This window comes from Parasteatoda tepidariorum, chromosome 5 (genome assembly GCF_982258835.1).
Source record: "Parasteatoda tepidariorum strain Cologne lab strain chromosome 5, Ptep-v5.0, whole genome shotgun sequence".
Taxonomy (NCBI): Eukaryota; Metazoa; Arthropoda; class Arachnida; order Araneae; family Theridiidae; genus Parasteatoda; species Parasteatoda tepidariorum.
In genome coordinates, this window is record NC_141759.1 from 64,636,296 (window position 1) to 64,661,029 (window position 24,734).

General features: G+C 27.2%; 2 protein-coding genes across 6 annotated transcripts in view; one reads left to right on the forward strand and one right to left on the reverse strand.

Moving 5' to 3' along the window:
- Positions 1 to 24,734, forward strand: part of LOC107442501 (angiopoietin-1) — a 76,994-nt gene that overhangs the window by 27,013 nt on the left and 25,247 nt on the right. The window contains exon 4 of the mRNA XM_021147508.4: positions 4,409 to 4,539. Within this exon, the coding sequence (XP_021003167.1) occupies positions 4,409 to 4,539 (131 nt within the window). The remainder of the gene's footprint in view (positions 1 to 4,408; positions 4,540 to 24,734) is intronic.
- The window catches only part of ctrip (E3 ubiquitin-protein ligase ctrip), a 37,258-nt gene that overhangs the window by 10,020 nt on the left and 2,504 nt on the right, over positions 1 to 24,734 (reverse strand). The window contains exons 2-3 of one of the 5 annotated variants that reach the window (XM_043051241.3): positions 21,865 to 22,024; positions 20,860 to 20,932 (exon numbers count right to left, since the gene is read on the reverse strand). The exons of 1 other annotated variant lie outside the window; for it this stretch is intronic. The gene's annotated coding sequence lies outside the window, so the exon portion shown is untranslated. Of the gene's footprint in view, positions 1 to 7,525; positions 7,663 to 20,859; positions 20,933 to 21,864; positions 22,025 to 24,734 lie in introns of those variants that run through there. 3 more of the 5 variants (XM_016056084.4, XM_087164117.1, XM_016056085.5) reach the window with 3 other exon arrangements.

Below are 24,734 nucleotides of genomic sequence, written 5' to 3' on the forward strand. Positions count from 1 at the left end.
TTTTTTCTATAGAAAAATTAATTTTATTATTTTTTTGGACTAGTACATAATTTACTTACCTGCTTTAATTTTAAATAATTAAGCCCTCAAACAATATTTTTTTTTTTAACAAGCCTGAATTAACATGAAATTAGCAATTTTAAAGCTGTAATTATGTTTTTTTTTTAAAGTTAGTTTAAAAAATATCAATAAAATGTTTTTTAATATTATCTATAGATTTTAAAATTTTTGGTTGACAAGCAGAAAAGCACAGTGACCATATAAGGGTGGGCTGCATTCAGCCTCTTAGATGAAGATAGTGCTTTCCTAATATAGGTTAATCGGCAAATTAAAAAAAAAATGTTTACAAAAATAGTTATATTTAAAACACCTGTTTCAGATAAAATTAAAATACTGATGAAAAAAATAATGAAACATTAGTTAAAAAGGACTTAGACCAACAATGGGTAACAGATTGTATTTTGAAAATGGACTAAGATACAACTTAAAAAATATTATAAAAAAAAGCAATATTTTTACTTTAAATTGTGTTATAAATTGAATAAAATAAATCTCAATCTAACAAATTTACTCGCATAGTATACTCTCAAAATAAAACATTATTTAAAAAGGACATTAAAAAAACAAAAGTTAAAAGGACAAAAAAAATAATGAAACATTAGTTAAAGAGGACTTAGACCAACAATGGGTAGAAGATTGTATTTTGAAAGTGGACTAAGATACAACTTAAAAAATAAAATTATAAAAAAAGCAATATTTTTATTTAAAATTGTGTTATAAATTGAATAAAATAAATCTCATTCGCATAGTATACTCTCGATTATCAGTTTTGTGGGTCACACGGTTGGTTTGTGTAAAATAGTTTCAGACAAAAAAGATTATGATTTGGTATCAGATGTCTTGAAATTTTTAAGTGATAATATATGAGTTTCAGTGCAAGGTAAAAAAATTATTTTATAATAAATATAAATGTACATTAACAAAAATTTATTAAATAGTCACTTTGTAAGGCTAAAATTTACAATATTTTTTTACATTTCAATAGTTGAAACATCACAAAAAAAGTTTTTTTTAGATGTGACTTATTCTGATGTAAATTTTTTTACTATTTGTTTTGAACAATTCATGATTTTGATTTGCCACGCTATTTCAACTGGTAACTAAACTGGATAATCAGGAACTTCAATCAAAAAATGATAATACAAAATACAGTCAGACCTTGATACAAGGTCCTCCTCATATAAGGTCACTTTTCCAAAGTCCCGGCTCACTGAATAGGAATTCTTTGTTACAGATTATCGGATATATAGTCAAGTTTAAAAAAACGTTATCACTTATAAGGTCATTTTTATCTAAGGCGAGGGGATCTCTTTTCAAACAAAAGCCCATTTAACTTCCTTACAAGGTTTAACCCCTCTCGAGTTCTAGTAAAATGTTGCAGTTTGTGAAGAAGCGAAAAGTTGTTTTCATAGCAGACAATTGCACAGCTTATACCAACATCCCACAGTTAGCCTCAATTGAGCTTGTTTTCTTGCCTCCCAATGTGACCAGTGTTCTCCAACCATTGGATCAAGGAGTTATTCAAAACCTAAAAGTGAACTATCATAAGCTCCTCCTGAAGGACTTTATCGCTGCCATTGACCAAAAAAAAAGGAGTTTCACGATACTGTCTTGGACGCCATTTTCTATGTGTAAAAAAGTTGGAACATGGTATCCACCACATGCATAGCAAATTGTTTTAGTCATGCTGGTTTTGTGAGTTCTCTGAATATCGTGGATGACAAAACCGAAGACGATATTCCTCTATCTGTTCTGATTGAAGATCTGAAAAATCGTGGCCATGCCATTGAAGGGGAGGCTAAATACGGTTTGATTTATGAGGAAATTGCCACCACTTCTGAAGCTACAATTCCTGAAATTGTTTCACAAGTTGTGAACAGTGAGGACAATGACAGTGATCCTGAGACTGTAGCTGTAAAATAACCCAAGCAGAAGCCTTCAATGCAATAAATGTCATACGAAATTTTTTTACAAGTTACAAAATCTAGAAAACATTGTTCGAAAAATGACACCAAAATCAAGACAGACCTGCATAAAAGATTATTTTAAATAAAATAAGATGTAATGTATGTATGTACACGTTGATGAAATTTGTAAACAGCTTTACTTTAAATTAAAAATATTTTTAAAGATCTAACTTTCTTTAATTCTTTACTAGCTCTGTTAAAATTTATTGACTTATATATTTAATTTATGACCAATCACATTCGCTTGTATTTTACCATTTTTAAAAAATCATAATATGTAGTATTTACGTGCTTAGTTACAAACTGCTAATGAATTGGTTAAAAGGTCACCCCGCTTATAGGTCACTTTTGCGATGTCCCTTAGGGTGACCTTATATTGAGGTCTGACTGTACATTTAACAGTAATTATTTTAGTCATGTCAGTAGAAGTTAGTGTGAAAAATTATTTTATCTAAGGAATCTTAGCATTTTAAATCACTTTTGCCAGTATAGTATACCATAAATGTATTCACAAAGCTTTAAACTAATACTCAAGTATTTAATTATTTTTTTGTTCAAAGAACTCTTTTTCTTGATTATATTAGACATTATAAAATGATCCAGAGATTTTTCGGTTTGATAACGGGGGATAATGGAGCCTGAAATTGCAGATATGTAATAAATACAGCAGAGTTGCACATGCAAGTGCAATAGTCTCACTGAACCCAGCTCAGTAGACGCACGTGTGAACTCACAAGTGTTTCATCAAACATGTCAAATGATTGGCACTTACATACGCTACAGACCGACGGTATACCGAAATGGATTGTGGTTGACATTGTGAAAAACATTGAATAGAACAATATGAAAAGCACACTTTTGCATAATACGTGGTGAAAATAGACACGGTAAAGAAAAAAATCTCATTTTCAAAAAGGGAAAATTAAGGACTTTTTAAAAACACCAAATGAAAAAAGCAACTTCAAGGCTTTTAAAAAATGCAAATAAAAAATAAGCACCTTTAAAAAATGGTATGCATCATGCATACATAATATAATGAATTACAGAAACAAATTTCATTTAAACTTATACAATGTCTACTCATTTGAAACCATGATCAATGACGATGAAGAATGCAAATCATACTTTAAAATGTAAAACAAACAATATCTATCATGTTTTTAAATTATTGCGGAGCAAATATATCTTAGAAAAAAATAATGTTTTTCCAGTTTCCACTACTTCCTCCATATGCCAAAACACATTTTAAAACAAGAATTCTGGTTCTAAAATATAATGTTTTTGCTTACAATATGTGGTCGCACTTAAGTTATAAAATATAAGTGATGGAGAGATGTTTTTACAACGAAAAAGTATAAATTCATATGAAAAATTTAAGATTTAATTTATTTTCCTAAAATATATTAAATTTTCAATGAAACATTTAAAATGTTTACCTGCATTTACTAATTAATTATTGATTCATAGCATTTAAGTGAGGTGATTCATTTATTTTTCTATGCATTTACAATTTAAAATTGTCATTAAATTTCTCATTTTTTGTAAGTTTTTCTTATTGGTGGTCTGGTCATTGATTTGAATACTAAATATATGGTCTTAAAGTAAAAATTATCAATATTAAGTAAATTACGAGATGAATTTTTTCTAATTGTCTGAAGCAAAAGTTAACATTTTGAAAAATCACCGAGCGATTGTAGTACAAGTAGATAAAAATAAATAAATTATTCAAACAAACAAAACATAAGTTAATAAATTCTGCCAGCTGGTTTTGTAACGAAAATAATATCTATGAGGATATAACTGTTTTAAACATTGTTCAATATAAATGTGTACAAAATTAAGTAAAACCATTGAAAAATCAATACTTAGTATCTAGATTATATTAATAACAATAATTTTAATTTAGTTCATATATTTTTTTAACATAACTTTTATAAAAATGCAGAAAAATTAAAATAGAAAGAACATTTATCAAAATATATCTGTACAGTATAATTACTTGCAGAACATTTAACAACTACAATTTCTTAAATCAGTTATCAGTTAACTTTGAACAAGTTTCAGTTAACTTTAGATTAAGGGTAAAAAAAATTAAAAAATCAACAATTATAAATGTATAAAATCCAAACCGGGGCAAAAGTTGATTATCCAAAAAATCTAGACTTGCTGTTGTTTATTAAGTCTACTGAAGACTAAACAGAAGGTTAAAATTTAGAGAATCAAACAAAAATCAAAATTTTAAGTTTTTAGTTAAATTTTACAGACTCAAAAACTATTAAATGGCAGTACCTAGGAAAATACTGAAAATACTATAATATTAACTGATCAACATTTCAGAACAGCTATAATAAATATTTGAAATATGCAATTTAATCTTGCAGATCAATACAGAAGTATGAAAAAGAATATCTGGTATCCAAAACATACCTCCAGTCATCTTTGCAAAATACTCTTAACGACAAACTGGATTTGATACCCAACATAGGATGGACAAATCACATGATTCAAGCAGGTATTTTTTTTAACTATTTAAACAATTCAATTGATTGTTAATAATTTATCATATTAATATGAAAAAAAAATTGTGTACAATGCTGAAGAAATTTTCTATCTCAAAATTTTTAAAAATCACGACCTAAGAAAAACAATCTCATTTATATCTCTCCATAACCAGCCAGATAATTGTCAAGCTTGGCTATTTCAATAATATACGTAAAAAAACTTATAACAAGTGCAAAAATGCTTAACATTTCTCCTAAAGTAGAAAGTGTACAAAACTGTGGTGTACAAAACGATGTACATCACAGAATAATTTATGTCACTGCAGGATCATTCATGTTTTGAACAGAAATATTAAGTCCAAGTTATGTCTGGATTGGGCTGAAAATTTTAAAAAAGGTGCTTATTTTGTTTGGTTGGGATGACATTGTTTAATTAATCACGGTCTTTCTTTTTTGCAATTTCAGTTGACAAAATCAAATCATTGGTCATTTTAAAATAGATGTAAACTTGTTTATTTCAGGGCAGGGTTTTTACCAGAAAAAACCTGGATAATACTATTAGCCCTTGTTTATTTATTTACAGATATATTGGTTTGTTACTTAAGGAATATATAGTATTTCCAAATTGTAGTTAATGTTCAGAATTATTAGATAATATGTATACATTTAGATACAGGTAGGTATACTTGCTATTAAGCAACTATTCCACAAGTGATATAATGCAAGCTATCTCCAAAGTTGTAGTTAAAAAGTTATACTTAACAGTCTGCTTGTATACGAAATTAGAGATTTTATGCTTTCCCAAGTATTCTTCATTAAAACTCAAATAATTTAACAAGATTTTGCAAGGAAAAAAATGAAAATAAGTGCACTGGCTTTTGAGTCCAATAACACTAAATGTTGATGTCAAAAGTTAAGCTATTTAAATGGGGGGAAAATTATAACATGATCGATTAAGATAGACAAAAGGTGCATATTTTTGATGAGTGCAGCAGAATTTTTTGGGGGATTAAGACAATCGTTGGTCCGCAACATAAGTTTGCATTTTAAGCATTTAATTTTAAGATTGAAAAAAAAAAAGAAGTTTTCCTATATTGATATCAGGAAAAAAAAAAGATTTTATTTATTTTTATTTTCAGTTCACGTAAACATCAAAAAATGATATTTCCTTCAACAGAAAAAAATTTTTTTTTTGCAATATTGGAAGGCTAGTAATTATTAACTTGTTATAAACATGCATTCTTCGTACGTTTAATATTATAGTTTTGAGGAGAATCTTATAATTTGCCATACTTATTTTATTGCGTTTTCACTGTATTATAGAGGAGTCATAATAGTTCCAGAATAGAAAAAATAAAAAAAGGTTAAAAAGGACAAATCAGGTCAAATTTTCTTTTATTAGGAATATCAGGACAACTTTGAATCTTACAAAAATTTTTAGAACATTAGTTCTAAAAATGATCAGATATTGTACTACAATGTTTACAAGAGAATTTTTCTAATGTTCCAAGCTATTGTTTCAGTATTGCTTTAAACGTACACTTAAAAATGCTCACAGAAATAGTAAAATCAATAAATTTTTCTGAGGATGGGAAAAATATGTTAATTTTTACATAACAGTTAAAATTGTAGAAAAAACTTTTTATAGACTAAAAAGCCATGGGAAAAATAAGTTTTCCCCAAGATGGTAAAAACCATGGTAAACACTGCTAAAAAACTCACATGGTTAATACCATGACAACTCTGGTTTATTTTTGAAAATCCTTTTAATCCATGACAGTACTTTTCAAGTCCGCTGTAAAAACCAATAACTGCATTACCTATATTAGGTACCTAACCAAAGTGATAACATGAAATTAAGAGTTAATTTATATAGTTAAATGTACATCCCTTTTGTTCAAGATGGTTAAAAATGTTTTTTATTATATGCAACTAATTTGTAACTATGAATTCCAAATTCTATATTTTACACACAAAATAAAACTTTAATCTATCTATTCAATAATATGTAATTACTACAATAAACAGGAATTAACTGTCTTTGATACTCAGTTAAAAGGAAATGAAACTAAAAATATACTAAAACATGAAACCTTTGTCTGGAATAAAATCTAACTAAAAAAGTAATAAAACTCAAATTTCAGAATGGTAATTGCATTTATTCTGTAATATGAAATTAAAAAAAAAAGGTAAATAAAAATAAAATTATCATATAGAAGGACTTCTGTACTCAAAAACTGAAATGTAAAGAAGCCACGATTTTCAAATTTTGGAGATTACAAGGCTAAGAACATCGATATTTCAGATGGAATGTAATAAAATATTGGATAATACCTCTAAGGAAATTTAAATACTATTTGAAGCCAACACGGATCCTAGGAAAAAACTAATTTTAAATAAATAAATAAAAAAATTCAAACTGGTTATTCAATGTCCGCTTTTACCAGCAGAGTAATGAGAATAAAACACGAACTTATAAGACAAATAAAAGAAAATTTGAGAGAATATGATTAAATACGATACAAAAATATATATACAAGTTTAATGGAGATTCATGTAGTATTTCTTACTAATTCTCCAGCATTACTAAACCTCATTACTCAATTTGCAATAATTTTATTATCAACAAAAGTTTATAAAAACGATAACGAATCTGGATTTTTAAGAACGAAGTATATCTAAAATAACATTAGAAATTTTTTTAACAGTTTACTAAACAGCTGATTCCTGGAACATTTCTAAAAAAAATCATTCTTTCTCAAACACTACTAAAACAAATTTAAAAATACCAACCGCATTTCTGACAGGATAATCTGTAACCAAAATTATCTATAAAGGTAAATGAAAACGATAACAAATCAGCATTTTACGAACGAACAGAATCCTTAAATATCATTAAAAAAAGAGACAAATATAACAGCTGATTCATTAAACATGTCTTAAAAAATAAAAATAAAAGTTACATAACTAAAACAAATTGGAAAAAAAAACACTAACCACATTTTTATTCTGTTAATCTGCAACTAAAATTATGAATAAAGGTAAACAAAAAAGAATCTTGAAATTATGAACGAACACCTACTAAACTTCGCATTTTGTTATGACTGAGTTCTCCGGAAATAAATGTAAGGGAAAGAATACACAAATCCTACAGTTTGGCGAGATCATTACGTCATCAACAATGTTTGGATATTCAAGCAACGAATCCTGGCAAAGTGCCCGTATACGATAATAAACAATCTTGGCGATATACTGAATAAAATTTAGTGAACTCACTACTTATCTAGAAACTCACACTAAACGACTAAATTATCCAAAGATTTAAGTATTATATTTGAACAGGAATACTACCTCCATAATGAATTCCCCCCCCCTTTTTTTTGATAGGGAAAATATATCCCGTTCTTAGCATAGCTGAAATAAGCTTTTAAAAAGTTAATACTTAAATATGAATTTAATTTTACAAAATTCAAATAATTAGAAAAAAGCAATTGTGTATTTCTCAAAAATAAAAAAATTTAACGTTTCTTTATTTTACACTTTTTAAAGTTTTTTCTTTTAACACAAATTAAAAACATGTCTTTTTTACCGGAAATCTTAATTTATTTGTATTTTTTAATTTATGTTAGTAAGCATAAAAACCTCTAAATGTCACAATACGAGATAACTTACTGCTATTGTTTGTTATTTCTTTAATAAAACAGATAGTGATTCCGAAATTGAGCCTTGAGCTATTTTACGTTATCGCTCCCCCCCCCTCTCAACTCATTAATTTCAAATGCAATGTTGGTAAATAGAAAAAGGTAAAAATAATTTTTCTGTTATGTCAGGACGAATATTAAGTCATACAAAAAACCATTCATATGAGACGCTGCACAATTAATATTTTACATTAACTATCAGCAGCAGGAATTGGAATTTTGAATTATTTTTTAAGAACTGTAATTTAACAAGCTAAATTTTAAATATATAATTGGAATTTTATTGAAATGTGTTATAATATAGAATATATTATAACACATTTCTAACAATTTATGCATTAAAAATTGTTTCATAAAAATAGTATAGTGCAGGGGAAATGAACACCCAAAATAATTTTGATATAATGTTCGGATTTTCACGAACTACGACTCAATAGTTACATGGCCTCATTTCAAAATTTCAAATATGTAAATTAATTAACGCATACGATATCTTAAGTTACGAAATTACACACAGAAACGTTCCTTTTTTGAAAAAACATACATTTTTTAATATCTTATTCGGATTATTGACCTTCAAAACATGGGGGAGGCGGTAACCGCAATCTGGAAAATAAAGTGTCAATAGTTCTGGCACGAGAACGGCCACGGGAAACTAGGGAAGTGTGACTCGCCAATTTTTAAATAAACTAGTGGGATGTATGCCTTATGAGGAATAATTTTAGGGGGCAACATTCGTTTCGGCCCATAGAAGGTCCTATGAGAGATAAAAAATAATTCAATATATAGAAAAATCGGTATTTTATTACTTCAATGCAGACTATTAGTTATTATAATTGTCTCATACTCCAATTAATTTTGTGGTACTGTACTATATAATGAATGAATAATTAATGAACCTGTTAGGCTATAGAAAAAAAAACTTTGCTTTTAACATAGATTTAACACATTTAGTTGCAAAATTTGCAAGAATAAAAACAGATACAGAATAGAAACATTTGTAACAAATATTGAAAATGGAATGGCAATTTTAAACGTACACCGTTTTCTCGGACAGTTGCAACACAAAGAAATTTTGTTTCTTTTAAATTAACACTGTAATATGTCCGAACTCATCTAATTTGAATAGGAAGGGGATGTAGATAATATAGATAACAAACTTTTAAGGACATATATTCAAAATAAGGAAATAAAACGGTGCTGAGTCTACGACAAAAATAAAATGCCAGCTCACTATGGATTTCGAGATCGTGGTTAATAGATTCAATTCATAATTTTCTCGTGACGTCATTATTCTTTATTAAATAATAATTCTTTTGTCAATATTTTTAATATTTCTTTCAGAAAATTAAACTACAATAAAAAAGCTAAAATCTCTGATCGTTCTACTCTAAATGTACCAATCAAAGTCTTTATTTCTAAATGTATTTTTGATATGAACCGTTATTTTGATGAAAAAGTGACAAAAGATGTTGGTCGGCACAGCATTGGAAAATATTTTGTATTAAAATGAAAAGTTTGCTTTCAAAACATTTGAATTCTACATAATATAATTTATTTATAACAAAAAAAAAAAACTTTTCAGTTCGTTTTCGAATGGCATCGTTGGAACAGTTTGGAGCGAGCTCCAAAAGCTCCGTGTTGGGGGAACTGTCCCAATATTGTGTGTTTTATTTGTTGTCCTTTAAAAACTGTTCGAAGAAATTTTTTAAAATTAGTTTTACCTCCGAATTTAACTTTTATTACACATGTAATTTTTTAATACGTTTTTTATTTTGCCTTTTAAGAAAATTTTGAAAATAAGGGAATTTTAATATCTTGCCATACCCTCCCTCGACAGCAAAAATAAGCAAATCACAAACCCGTTTCAACCCATTAGATGCTTACGTATTTGAACAACATAGAGGAAGAATTCCCTTTAACTCAAAAGGGGATTTTAAAAAGCAAAACTCATATCAACTGCTGGAAGAATAGTTTCTTTAAATCACAGAGCAAGAGTGTAAAAAAAATATTTTTTAATACTTAAGCAGACTCATCTCATCCATATTAAAAATGTTTCAAAAACCATAAGTTCAACTTAAAAGATACAAAAAGGGATTACGCTTTCTTTCTTTTTTTACAAGTTAAAAAATATCACAACTTCCAAGTAGTTTAAAAAAAAAAGTATATGTCGTCATTATTCAATGCTTATTGTTAAGAAGCAATGCAAACAATTAGATAGATATTTTGATATTTTCGAAACCTTATCTGCTTTGAATAGAATTTTTTTCTCAGCAACAAATTTTAATACAAAGAATATAAACAAGCTAGTCGCTTTAGATGGAACACAAAATCGTGATATAAGGCAATGATAAAGAAAATTGTATTTGCAATGCACTTACTTTCGCTGTTTTATATAAAAAAAAAAACCAAATAAAACAGCGAAAAATGCAATATAAAATTTTCTTTATTTATATTCGTTTATGTATAGGCAATTCCCTAGCAATTCTTTTTATTAGAAATGGAGGATAGATGTTCTCGATTTTTTCCATCTTACATTTTAATAAAATAAGAGAGAAAATGGTGCAACGTGAAGTATTTATTAAACATTTGTAATTCTGTGCTGAATTTGCAATTTGTCATTTTAGCTTTATTGAAAAAGTGCTCTATAACTTTAAGCCTTACATAAAATGCTGCCCATTGACTTTTTATCCTTTCCTTCAGTTAGTCTTTAAAGGAAACTATTATCAAATTTAATACACATAATAAATTCCAAGTTTTAACAAGTTTTTATTTATCCACATGATGGTTTTAGTTATATTTATTGATATCCTATAAATTTCTCGCCAAGGCATTTGAAATTTGCATTCACAAATTTTAATTAAAAAAAATTTAGAGATGGACATTTTAAATTTTTTAAAATCATGTATACATCTGCTGATAAGTCTTAAATTTGCAAATAATTCTACATTAAAAAAAAAGCATATAAGATGTTGAAAGATTTGGCACAACATTGCTCAATAAGAGGCAACTTATGCCAAAGATACACAATCTATCATATGCAGGCCAGGCTAAAAGACCCCCTCCCCCAAAGCCTTTATCTTGATCCCTGGACTGTCTAATCAATAGAAAGAAAGAAAGAAAAAAATAAATATCTTTTTTCCAGCCGTGATCTGTAACACTAATCTAAATCAGCCTGTCTTGAGCATTTAATTGTATTGATTTCTTCTTGTAAGTCCAGTTATGTGTTAAGTGTTTGCTTACAAAATCTTTTTTTTTTTTTTTTTTGTTAACAAATTTGTAATTTGTAAAAAAAATGAAAAACAATTTTCTAAGACACAAAAATAAGCAAATAAAAAAAAAATTACTTTAAAAATTCCAGTCATTGCCATCACAATAAAACCTGATACTTTGTTAGTCACAAATTTTGTTTCTGATGTATATAAATAAACTTTTGATGTAAATTATTAAATCCACTATAAAAATGTTACTATTCTTCATGTTTTCAGCGGACAAAAAAAAAAAATCTGTTTATCTCAAGAGAAGAGCGACAATTTTTTTATTTAAAATGCAAAGCATGAAAATACACCTGGTTAGTTTTTTAAAATTATTTCCAGTTTTCAGGGAGAAAATATGTTTACAGAGGAATTAAAATATCTCTGATCATTGTTTTTAATATTTTATTATTTAGAATGAATAATGGGATCTATACTTTACTACATTTATATAGAAATTAACAATATGCTTTTAAAATAAAACTTTTGAAATTATTACTAACTAATATTGAAGATAAAGAGTTAATTTCAGGGGAATGAAAACCATACATAATCTGTTACTGTACACACTATTGTGAATACATAAGCATATGTGCATGTGGTGCTCTTAAAGATTAAAAAAAAAAGTTATGTAATAGGGTGTAAGTGGCAAAAAGTATTAAACTAGTCTGATAGCGCTTTAAAGGCCATTGCCAAATATTACCTACAAGGGTAAGGGCTATTTTGCCATGCAATTGAAAAAAATAATAGAAGAGAATAGAATAATCAAGAAAGATTTTGAGAAAAACAACTTGATAGCTATTTTCCTTGCCAATTTAATACGATCGATTTAAAATATTTTAAATTTGTTGTACCTTGATATTTCATTAAATATTGTGAAATTTTTTTTAATCTGTTATACATCAATAGTTATTATCAAATTAGGAGTAGCATTGGTTTTCTCTTCATACTTCAGCACAGTTCATTAAAAATTAAAAATCAATGTAACTCAAGCATCATTTCATAACACTTCTTTATGAGTTGTGTGAGTACTTCAGGTAGTTTTAGGATTACATTTTTGGGAATACATCTAGGATTGGTCAAGAAGTGGTTTTCCCAGGATGTTTTGTTTTACTAGAGGTTTCTTTTTTACTGCAGATGATTTCAAGAAATCAACTTCGGTTCAGTTGTGATCTTTAAAAGAATTTATGCACATGAAATGTTTACTTCCTACATAGAACTGCAACTTTTCCATTTTATTAAAGTATGGTTTGGGTTGGATTTTTGACACCTGACTAGAGATGTAAAATCTGGTCAGTTATAAAAATCATTAGCAGTCATTTCTTTGACTTTCACTTTGTTTTTCGGCACTTAAACTCAACCAGAAATGTCTGGAAGCCATAGACATTTTCTTTTTTTTTCCCATCTGTTTTTTAACGCTGTGATTTCTGCCAGCTGACATAAAAAAATGGCCAGATTCGATTGTTTCTGTAGCTATTTCTAAAGAATTGATGAAGTAGATAAAATTAAAGCTAAGACCAAGTTTTTGCTTTGCTTTAAGCAGTTGTCTAATCACAATTTCAAACTTTGCATTTCATTGATATAATTAAAAGTTACAATGCTACGAAGGAGTGTAAATCCTTTCGATTCCCAAATGGTAAGAAGCTTTTGTTGAAAGTCATCAAACTTCTAGTTAAACAAGCTTTTTTAAACACTGCCATTCTTAGTAGCATGATTAGATTATCATTAAAGCAGATTTTGTATAAATTCCAGGCCTTCTGTTTTACTCGTAAGTTTCTCTCAATAGTAGATACATATAGCTCTTGGTTTCGTAGTAAATTTTGACATTCTTCGTGGGTATCATCCTAGTACACCATTGTAATAAATTTTCTTGTGTAGATCTTGAGCTTTACAGTTTTTACACTTTGCATGGCTTAGTTTAGCAAATGAAATCTTCATATTTTTTGACAATGAAATTTTTATGCTTTGAATATGCAAGTGCAATGTGGTATTGAAGCAATTAAATGCTAGTACAAGCAGCAGATGTTCAATTTAGATAGCCAATAAAATCTGTTTGGGACATGTACCCTAGCAGAGATTGATATTATACCTTTCTATAGAGATTGTTTACCTTTCTTTAGCTCTGCTTCTCCTACAATGGCATTATTTAACACTCACAAGGGAAACTAGGGAAGCGTGACTCGCCAATTTTGAAATAAACTAGTGGGATATATGCTTTATGAGGAATAATTTTAGGGGGCAACATTCGTTTCGGCCCATAGAAGGTCCTGTGAGAGATAAAAAATAATTCGATATATAGAAAAAACGGTATTTTATTACTTCAATGCAGTCTACTAGTCATTGTAATTATCTCATACTCCAATTAATTTTGTGGTACTTTCACATACTATATAATGCATATTTATTGTCAAAACTGATTTCGAAAATTTTATATATCTGTAGTTTTTCAGAAAAACCTGTTAGGTTAATTTTAAAAAAAAAAATTGACATCAAATTTTTTTTAAAAATTTTCCAAATTAATTGGAGTATGTAAATGCAAATCAATTAATTAATTAATAATTAATTTGCTAATTAATTTATAAATTTTCTAATTCATTTATTAATTAGTAACTTAATTAATTAACCAATTAATTACAAATTAATTGGAGTATGAGACAATTACAATAACTAATAGTCTGCATTGAAGTAATAAAATATCGATTTTTCTATATCTTGAATTATTTTTTATCTCTCACAGGAGCTTCTATGGGCCGAAACGAATGTTGCCCCCTAAAATTATTCCTCATAAGGCATACATCCCACTAGTTTATTTCAAAATTGGCGAGTCACACTTCCCAGGTTTCCCTTGTTAGTGACCAGCTGTATCATTTTTCCCAAACCCTAATATTTGTAAAATAAAAAAAAAGATAATTGAATTAAGATGTTATTTTCAAGAATCAGGTTCTAAGTGGTGGTGTGGTCCCATCGTGAGAGGTCATTTGTTCTTCTTTTGACGGATGATATTTGGTAGTGGAATGAATCTTTTCCAAGTGGGTCCAAATTCCAAAAATTGAGAATAAAATTTAAATCTACCTTGTTCCAAGAAACATTTCCAGTATTGTCAATTACGTTTACCACATGGAAGCAAAATAGGATGTTTTTCCAGTAATATTTTTTCTTTTACCATATCAATCTTCTGAGCCTTTGACCTTTCAAAATATTTTTATTATCTGGACAATGGAGTACAAAGTACTCTAGAAATTTCAGTTTGATAAAGAGAGCAAGTCGGTTAAAGTGTAAGAATTAATGTATCAGAATTTATCACATTTACTGGTTATCATTAATTTAATAATAAAAGGTAAATATAATTAATAAATATGACCATTGAAGCAAGGTCAGTGTAGTAATTTTCAATGCATTTGGCAAGAGATTTCTAATAGACATGCATAAAAGTAATTTTTGGAGCAAATAGATTGACAATGTCAGTTTTTTGTTTACTTAGGATGCAGATACTAGCCTTTTGTGTGCGCTGTTCCTATGTTGTACGAATATTCCATGCTAGATGGTTTAAATTCTTTTTGATTATTTTTACATGCTTGTTTTTAAGGCACTTAAAAACATATGCATACCAGGTCCTTAAACTTAAAAAAAAAAAAAAAAAAAACAGTGAAAAGTATATTGGGCAGTGGTACTTAATCTTTAAAATAACATCAGTTGTGGTTACATCGGGAAAATTTATGCCGTGCCTTATCAGTCGGAAACTGGTAAGTGATTACTGGTGATTGATTAGAGATTGCTGGTAAGTGTATCCACAAAAAAATTCAGTGTAGGGGAATGCAGGACAAATGTGTATATTGGACAGTAACACCAAACCTAGTAAGATTATCAGTGTAGTGATCGATTTAGCAAATGCCAACCGGGCAGTGGCACTTAATCTTAACAAAACATCAGAGTAGGATATACAACACAAATGTACACCATGCAATAGCACTTAACATTAAAAAAACATAAGTGCAGGGTAAAACGAGCAATGGCACTCACTTCCTTGTTTAATCTGATTATTAACGATAATAAATACAGGAACATTTTCATTAATCTTTCGAAGCGATAGTAAAATTTATGAACTCAAATTTTCAAAAATTATCAATCAATAAATCCGATGATATATAAAAAAATCTATCGAAATTTTAAAGCAATTATTTTAAATTAAAACATAAGCATTGACCCATATTTCATGCTGCTCCTTTTTTAAAAGCTCTACCAATCTGAGCAACGACAGATCACAGCACATAGACATATGAAAATTATCACAGCACATAGACATAAGAAAATTACATTAGCTTTATTAATGTCTAATTATTCACATTAAGCAAACTTTATTGGAAATTATTTATTAATAATAACAGCCCTATGTGCATAATTTATCACATTTCCCAAAAAACTTCGCTATTATTAATAGTAACCAGGTTTATTACTTTGACTATAACACATATAATCTTAAAAAAGTTTTTTTCTGAAACTCATGGCTGAAGATGATGCTCTGTAAACTTTTAAAATCGCTTCATTATCTTTTTCCACAACACGTTGAGGATGTTTAAAGAGATATAAAAGAAGATTGACCAGGATTTGGAAAATCCATTATTCTAATTTCCAAAATACATGGATTATGTCAGCGCTGACAAAGAGCAAGTAGACTTACTTGATCATAAAAAGACCCATTTTCAGTAGCAAAACTTTTGATGAAATTTTTGCAAAATTTACTCATAATATTAAATTATTTAATTTACAAATCCCTTTTGGCAGAATTTCTTCAGGCTTTCTGCAACAAAACTCTCTAGCACTCATATCCTTCAGCAAGATTGTTTTAATAACAACAAAGGTGTATGTTACCGATTTAAATTAACAAAAAACGCCGAGTTTACAAAAAACAACATTATTTTCATTCAATATGTAATATTTTTTTATTCTAAAATTAAGGGCGATATTATCGCATTTTATTGGGGAGAAAATTACACTAATTCTTTCCAATATTGCATTCTGAAAATCATCAATTTCAAAAGAACAATTAAAAATCATGGAATCGTAGCTGTAATTACCGAAAAACAAATTGACGACGAAGTCACTCGAATTGGACTCTTCAAAAGGGGTTACTCAAGTTCATGTTTCATTTCAAGATTTGATTGTTGTAATAAATAATATCGAATTTTAAAAAGTATATGGAAGTCAAAAGCAATAATTGCCGGAAAATGATAGAATCGTTGCCTTAAAAAGTAAATACTCGAATGCACGATTCGAATTTCCCATATCGTCAGAAATATATCAGGAAAATTAAAAACCACATGAAAATCAATAACTGCCGAAAATATAATCGAACAACTGTATGGATTTAGGATACTATCGACATAAATTAAACGCCACAATAAGTGATTATTTAAATGCTCAATTCAAATTTTACGCATAAATTTCTGCAGAAATGAAAACCAAAATTTTTTTCTTCCCAAAAGAAAAATCTTTCTGCAAGAACTGTAACGTTCTGCCACAGGGCGCAAAACACTTGTAAAAAACTATTTTTTCAATTGTATTAAATATATTTTCAAATAAGCATGCCTTTGATTAACACTAGATGCTGAAGAAATGAAGTGACAGAAGAAAAAAATGTAACTGAAAGAACTACTAGGTTATTGTTCCTCATCGGCAATACAAAATTTATTTTTCGTATCATCGTAAATTTATTTTTCAACTGCTGAAAAAGTCACCTTAAATAGATAGCTATGTTGCGTTGTTTTTCAATTGTAATTTGGAGTTACATGTCTTTCCAAGAAAAGGAAGATTTAGTCTTGCTTGGAAAATAAAGATTTAGTCTGAGTTATGCTAATAGAACTTCAGAAAACTGATTTTTTGGTTTTTTTTGTTGTTGCTATATGTAGCTAATTATACAATGATGCCAAAGATATTAAAATCTCATTTTGAAGAAGAAAGAGTGGGAGAGTGAGGTACTGTGCAGGGAAGGTGTTTTAATTTGACTTAGATTATAGGTGTTATTGTTAGTCTTGGAATTAATGTGAAATCAGAAGTTTGCTGAATGAGAAAACAGTGGTAGATATTGAGAAAATTTAGTCAGTGGACCAGTGACTAAAAGATATTCCAAGTTTGTACACATAACTGGGCCCTTTGCATGTCTCTAATAGTTTTTCCTTAAAAAAGTTAATAAAAAAAACTTAAATAAAATGATTCATATACAGTGAATGTGTAATGTTCACAATTAAAACTAAATAAGACTATTTTATGAATGCAAAATAGATCAAAACCTGAAACCAGGGTTGGCAAGATTTTGCCACAGGTGGAAAAAACCATGGTAAATACCGGTAAAAACCGTCCTGGCAAAAACAGGTTTTTGCCAAGCAAATTGGCAAAAAGTGGCAAAAACCTATATTTTCCAAGATGAGAGGACAAAAACACATTTTTGATACAAAATTATTCCTAAAATTGAAATATATACTATAAATCAGGGTTGGCAGGTTTTTGACATGTGACAGTTTTTGACAGTTTAAACCATGGTTTAAACCGTCACGTCAAAAACCTCACTGTCAAAAATGTCGAAAATGTCAAAAACCTATATTCATATGTGAAATTTAATTAATACATAAAATTTATATATTTTTTAAAGGATAGTGTTTCTAAATATGTTCTAGAAAAAATAAATTTTAAATTTTGAAGAAACACTTATATTTTGAATAGTAACCAAAATCTTGTACTTTTGAAAACTCACATCTTTTGTAATATTATGTAGTATTCATTTTCATGTGTTATTGAAAATCTGCAGTGATATTATTAAGAAATTTATTTATAACCAAATTTAGTGTACAGTATAGATTATACTAAAAGTTAGACATTTTTAAAAATAAACATTAGCAGTTTTGTACATTAGACATCTTCTTTTAAAGAAAAATCTTTTTAATATTCTTTTAAATCTTCTTAATAATCTTTTTAACATAAGACAATACAAATTTAAGTGCTTTCTGTTAAATACACAGAGTAGTTAGTGTCGATTTACAGTATATTCAGCCTATTCATTTACTATGCTGAAAATTTAGTTTATCCAAATACTTGTGAATTTCATTTTGCTGAATATGATATAGTTTTGTTGAATATCTAAATATTCAGCTGCTGAATAATTACTTCTTGCTTTCAAGATATGCATTATTTGTATTCTTAATACAAGTGGAGAAAAAAAAATTAAGAGATAAAAATTGTTTTAAAATGATAAGTGTAATAATTATAAATAAATATAATAAACAATATGAATTATATTTATTATTATTCATAAATATAACTACTTTTAAATTCAAATTAACATACTGGATAATAAAGATATTCGGTATAACATTAAAAAAAAAAAATTATACACTTGTATCTTATATCAAGTTTGCATTTATACAACATAACTTGTAAGTTCCTTATAAATATTAGTTACATGTTCCTTATATGTCAAAAATGCATAGTAATAAACTTTTAATTTTCTTAAGTATCAAAAAGAAAGAAAAAAAATTTTTAAATATAAATATTTAAACAATTTTTGTGCAAAATTTTTCTGCACATGCATTTGAATATAAATTTCTGAGATTTTAAATCTGTTATTTTACCTTAATTTTAATTAAAAAATATTTTAAAACCTGCTGATTACCTATAGTATAATTAAATTTCAATATAATGCATGGCAACTGTTGGTAGTTTTGAAGTTTATATATTTTCTTGGCAAACTTAAGTTTTTGACATTTTTGACGGGTTTTTGACGGTTTAAACCAGTATTATACCCTTGTCATGTCAAAAACCACTTTTTGACGTCAAAAACCCAACCCTGCTATAAATATAAATAATTACAAAAAAATTAACAAAATTATTATTCCATAATTAAATGATAATGTAATAATATATCATTTTAGTAGTTTAAAACATTGATTGGAAAATTTGTGATTATTCTTTTTTTTCCAGTGAAATGAACTTATTTTAAATTAATATAACTATAATTTAAAACATAAAATATCTATCAATATGTGTAGTTAATTATTGTACAAATAATAATTTTTTATAATAAATAATAATATTATGCAAATAATAATATTTATTTATTCGTAAAAAAACATTTATTTTAGGATTCTAAAATGAAAAGAGATCACAAACTTTCAATCTTTTAAAAATTATTACCATTATATTAATTATTAATATGTTAAAAATAATTTTTTCATGTAATGTATCAAAATTATTATTCCTTCTGATTGATTTAAATTTGTTTCAAGTATTTTGTAATAATATTTAATCAGCAATTTAGATAATTTGGTTTTTGCCGGGTTTTACCAGTTTTTGCCGGTTTTTACCAGGTTTTTGCCACTGTCCTGGCAAAAACTCCAACCCTGCCTGAAACTGAATGTTAAAAAACCAAACTAGAACACCATCCCTTTACATCGATTGCTGGTTCGAGCTATTAATGATAATTATCTTTTAGTGGTCTGAGTCAAAGTTTAAAGGTTCTAGACCAATGGACTACTGTTAATTTACCTGTGAAAAAATTAAATGGCTGAGTTAGTAATTAGAAGATTTGGTCAATGTTGTGCAAAGTAAAAACTATTTTGTGAAAAATGAATTTGGCTCACATTTTTTTGGGAAAAAATTTCTACCAGTTCACATTTTATGCACATGTTAAATTAATCTTTTCTAACTATGAAATGTAAATATTTTACTTTTCATAGAATTTTTTAAGATTCTAATATTAGTTTACTTACCTCTAATCTGATTTCAAGGTTTAAGAATGCTATCAAATCTAACGCTCAGAGACAAAGATTCAATAAACTTTAAAGTGTATTCAATCATAAAATATATGCTTTCAATTACTTAAATTTATCAGCCTCAAGCTTTTGAAACGCTCAGAGACAAAGATTCAATAAACCTTAAAGTGTATTCAATCATAAAATATATGCTTTCAATTACTTAAATTTATCAGCCTGATTTAGACTAAATATTTGTTGACTTTTTTTAAACCTAGTACTTAGAAGCAAACATTGAATATAGATTGACTAGATTTTTTAATTATAAAATCTTCATTTTTCAAGGAAAATATAGAAAACTTAAGGGAATTTGAAAGGTAGACGAGCTATACTTAGTAAAAATATAGTTTACAAAGATTGCTAAAATGGTTTGGTATTGAGGATAATAAACTATCTGGATAATAAAAAAAAATCCTAGTTAATAAATATTAAAAGTTTAATTATAATGTATATGAATAACTAATACTTTGAAACTCTTACTCTTAGTAAAATACAAGTAAAAACACCTTGAATACGAAAACTATTATTTGAAAACAATTGATATCTAAAAAAATAATAAACCAAATAAAACTTACTATTTTGGAAACAAAACAAGGATAAAAAGTTATTTTATTCTAAAATCATCTTCAAGCTTTTGAAATCACTCAACTGAAAATTAATAAATGAAGATCATTTTCATAATTCACCAAATAGACATCAGTTTTCTAAGTAATACCAACAAAAAATTGAAATTAAACTTAATTAAACAAAAAAATTTGAAACAGCCATTAGTAAATCAATACTTATTAGAGATCTCAGTTCAAAGTGCAAAATAATAAGCATACCATTTACCTAACAATACAACAGTGTTTGCCATAATTGTTTTTAGAAGAGCGGCCCATTCCACCTGCCCCTCGATTTCTATAAACACACCATTTTTGTAAAACTAAGCCGTCATACCTTAAATACACTGCCTTTACATTCATATTCCATTTTAAAGAAAAATTAGTTAACTGTTAAAACAATAATTACACAAAAATTTATTTGTGTTCATAGGTTTCATTCTGATTACTATTACAGATATTTACTTGGTTAGGATTAATCTCAACAGGTTAAATTTTTGTAAGTTTCTCTTTTCTTTCAAGGGGGTATATTAATAAATTTCTTAAGTGATTTCAAAATTATTTTTAAATACCTTTTGTTAAAAATAAAAAAATAGCCACTTTTAAATGTTTATTTTCTAATAATTTTCAGTATAAATTATAGAAAAATCTCATAAGCTGTTTATCAAAAAATGATTTTTTTAGTTTACTTTTATTTGAAAAAAAATTATGCAGAGATGGTCTCTTAGTATGCCTTTAATTATTATTTATAAACTAAACTACAAATGTTTCTCTTATTTAGATAATGAGTGAAAATTAATTTTTGAAATATTAGGGGTCTGACTAGGTTTTTCTGGCAGGTACCTATTTTGTGAACATTTAAGACAAAATTTGAGAAAATTATAAATTATAATAAAAAATCCACACAAAAATATGTATTTATCGTTTCTTATGGGATACAAAAATAAAATTTTAAGAAAAAGTATTTTGTGAAACTACCGTTTTTCCTAAAGTCGAATTTGTGAAGGTACCGCTAAACAGTAGTAAACAGGCTAGTGGACAGGCCCTTGAATATACACATAAAATAGTTGTCAAGGATCAAATTCAGTTATTAGATGATAAAAAAGCCCCATGCTCTTTTTTATTCCTGGGGAGAACTCTGTATGAAATCAAATAAAAATGTTAAATATCTTTATTTGTGACAGTTATGAAGTTATTTTTAACAAAAATTCTTAGAATACTATAACAATTTAATCGCAAAAATAATAATAAATCAAAAATTTAACTGGTTTTGGGACAAAAAGTAAATTTGTTTCAAAATGTACCAAAGTGGATAAAACTGAAAAACATCTGAACCATTGCAGTCTTTGAGACTTATTATTAAAATTATAATTAACATATTGTTCTGAAAGCTTTCTAGAGAAAGTGTGGAGGAACTAATCCCTGTTCTATGGAAGAAAGAATTGGTTGTTATAGTAGTGCTGATTTCTAGTACATTTGCATCTCTTGTGAAAGAAGGGTTACTCAATAGATTATTTGAACAAAAACTTGATTTATTACGAAGTATTTTTAAAGTTAAACAAACATGCCCATATGAACAATATAACATATGGCTATTTGAACAAAACAATAAGCAGCATGTCCTTTTAATTGAGAGGAAGAGATGCATTTTTATAAGACAATTACATACATTGATTGTTACGAAGAGAGTAAAATATTTACAATCGCTTTTTATGAAATGTAATAAAAATTAAATAATTGTTTCAATTATAATTGGACTAAGAATGATTAAAAAAATTAAAGAAGTTTTAAAGTTAGGAAATATGTAATGTCTAATAATGACATTACAGTAAGAATGTGATATTTTTTCTAAATATAACTTACATTTCAGACCTACACTTTAACATACATTATAATTATGTTTCAATAAAAATAATTTGAATACTATCATAACTTAAGTCACTATCTAAAATAATAATGTAAAAAAGCAACATCTTACATAAATAAGTTATGTTCATATTTGAAGACAAAAGGGAGAAAAATTGGTTTTGTCCATAAAAGCTGATAAAAAAAATTTTTTTTAATGAAATTTTTTAAAATTTCTTCTAATTTTTTTTTAAAAATGAATTTCTAGGTTTGAGAATTTTTAGTAGCAAACATAGGATTGAAATCATGAAAATAAAAATAGAATTTGAAAATCTGGTTTGACAAAAACTGTTTTTTTTCCCTCAAAATTCCACCCCAATCAATAGTTCCTCACTAGTCTTGTGACTATCCTTCTTTTGTTCTTTTATCCATGAGTGGACAGGAAATGCTTTACCTAGCAGTGGCCGCTTTTCACTGTGGAATAACTTTCGGACAGAACCTATTTTCTAAATTTTTGATTTGTGAAAACTTAACAGTTCTCAAAATGCACAACATATGCCATCTTTTTGTGAAAAATGGATATAAACTATTTTTCTCCCTTTATCTTAATTTTTATCTGCAGGCATATTACTGAAACTAGTTTCTACTTAACTAAAACTGGTTATGGGAAATTTTTTTTTTTTTAAATGTATAAAAGTGGCTAAAACTTAAGAACATATATAATAATTATTGTCCTCTTGTCCAGACTATAAGTTGCAAAAATTCTAAAGGCTTATATTTAAAAAAAAAAAAAACATAAAATTTTTAAAAAAATGGACCCCTAAGTTAATAAAGAAATGTTGCTTGGGGTTTAGGAGAGGATAGGTGGGTTTTACAGTCTTAAAATTGTCCTAAACTGACTAAAACTGTCCAAAACCTTGAACATTGGTAAAAGGCAAAAATTCTATTATGTGTAACCATTGTACACATGATAGTTACAAATATGAATAATATTTGTTACTTTTTCTACAATTTGCTTCAACTTATTAAAGGAAAATATTATAATATAATAGGAAAAGATTTATAACTTATGAAGCTCCACAATTCGTTGAACAACAAAAGTGAATACCTTTAAATATGAATAAATATGCTTTTAATACTGATAAATTATGGTTCTGCATAAGGATAAATAATGCAATATTAAAAATAATAATGAACTTTTTAAAAAAAAATAAAAACTTGTCTTCATTATGTTTCTTGTTCAAAAATTAACCTTTTATTTTTCACTGTATTTTTTCAAAATTGTGACACAACTTGAATAAAAAGGTTTTGGACAGGACAGTTTAAACCTTGGTTTCAACTGTGGATTATTCTATTCTGTCCTAAACCTTGCCAACTCTGAAAGACATGAAAAAAAAAAAAAAAAAATCAGATTTGTATACTTTGAAAATAAAAATCTGTTCAAATATATAAATAATTATATTGAGAACTAACTTATGATTGGTTGAGAAAAAAATAAAAGCAAATAATTTCATTTTGTTTTAGAATTGTTAACTTTTCATTAGTAGATAATATGTAGCAACATGTTTTAAAACATTTTGCTTAAAGTGAATACCTAACTAACAAATGACAGCCAGTTTTTCAATAATATTCACAAATTAATAGAATTCTAATGCATCTTATGAAAGATGAAGAAAAGTGTCTCAGTTCAGAGTTATGGACTTTATCTTCTGTTTAATTTTATAATTTTCTTTTTCGTCATTTTACCCTGTTTTAAAGTTTGCTAAAAAAGAGGGAAGTCAATCATAAGGATTAAAACTTTCACTAATGACTAAGCTCACATATTGTCTTGAATGTTTTGCAGAGACATAAATATCAAATTTTTGAAGTGTAGAAATATATTGAAGTCTATTTAAATTCCTTGCGTTGAATTCAGTTTTTGAAAATTTTAAATTTAGCATATATTATTTTAAATTTAGCAGCCCTTTATTTATTTTTTTTAAAAATCTTTTTTTAATGTAGTT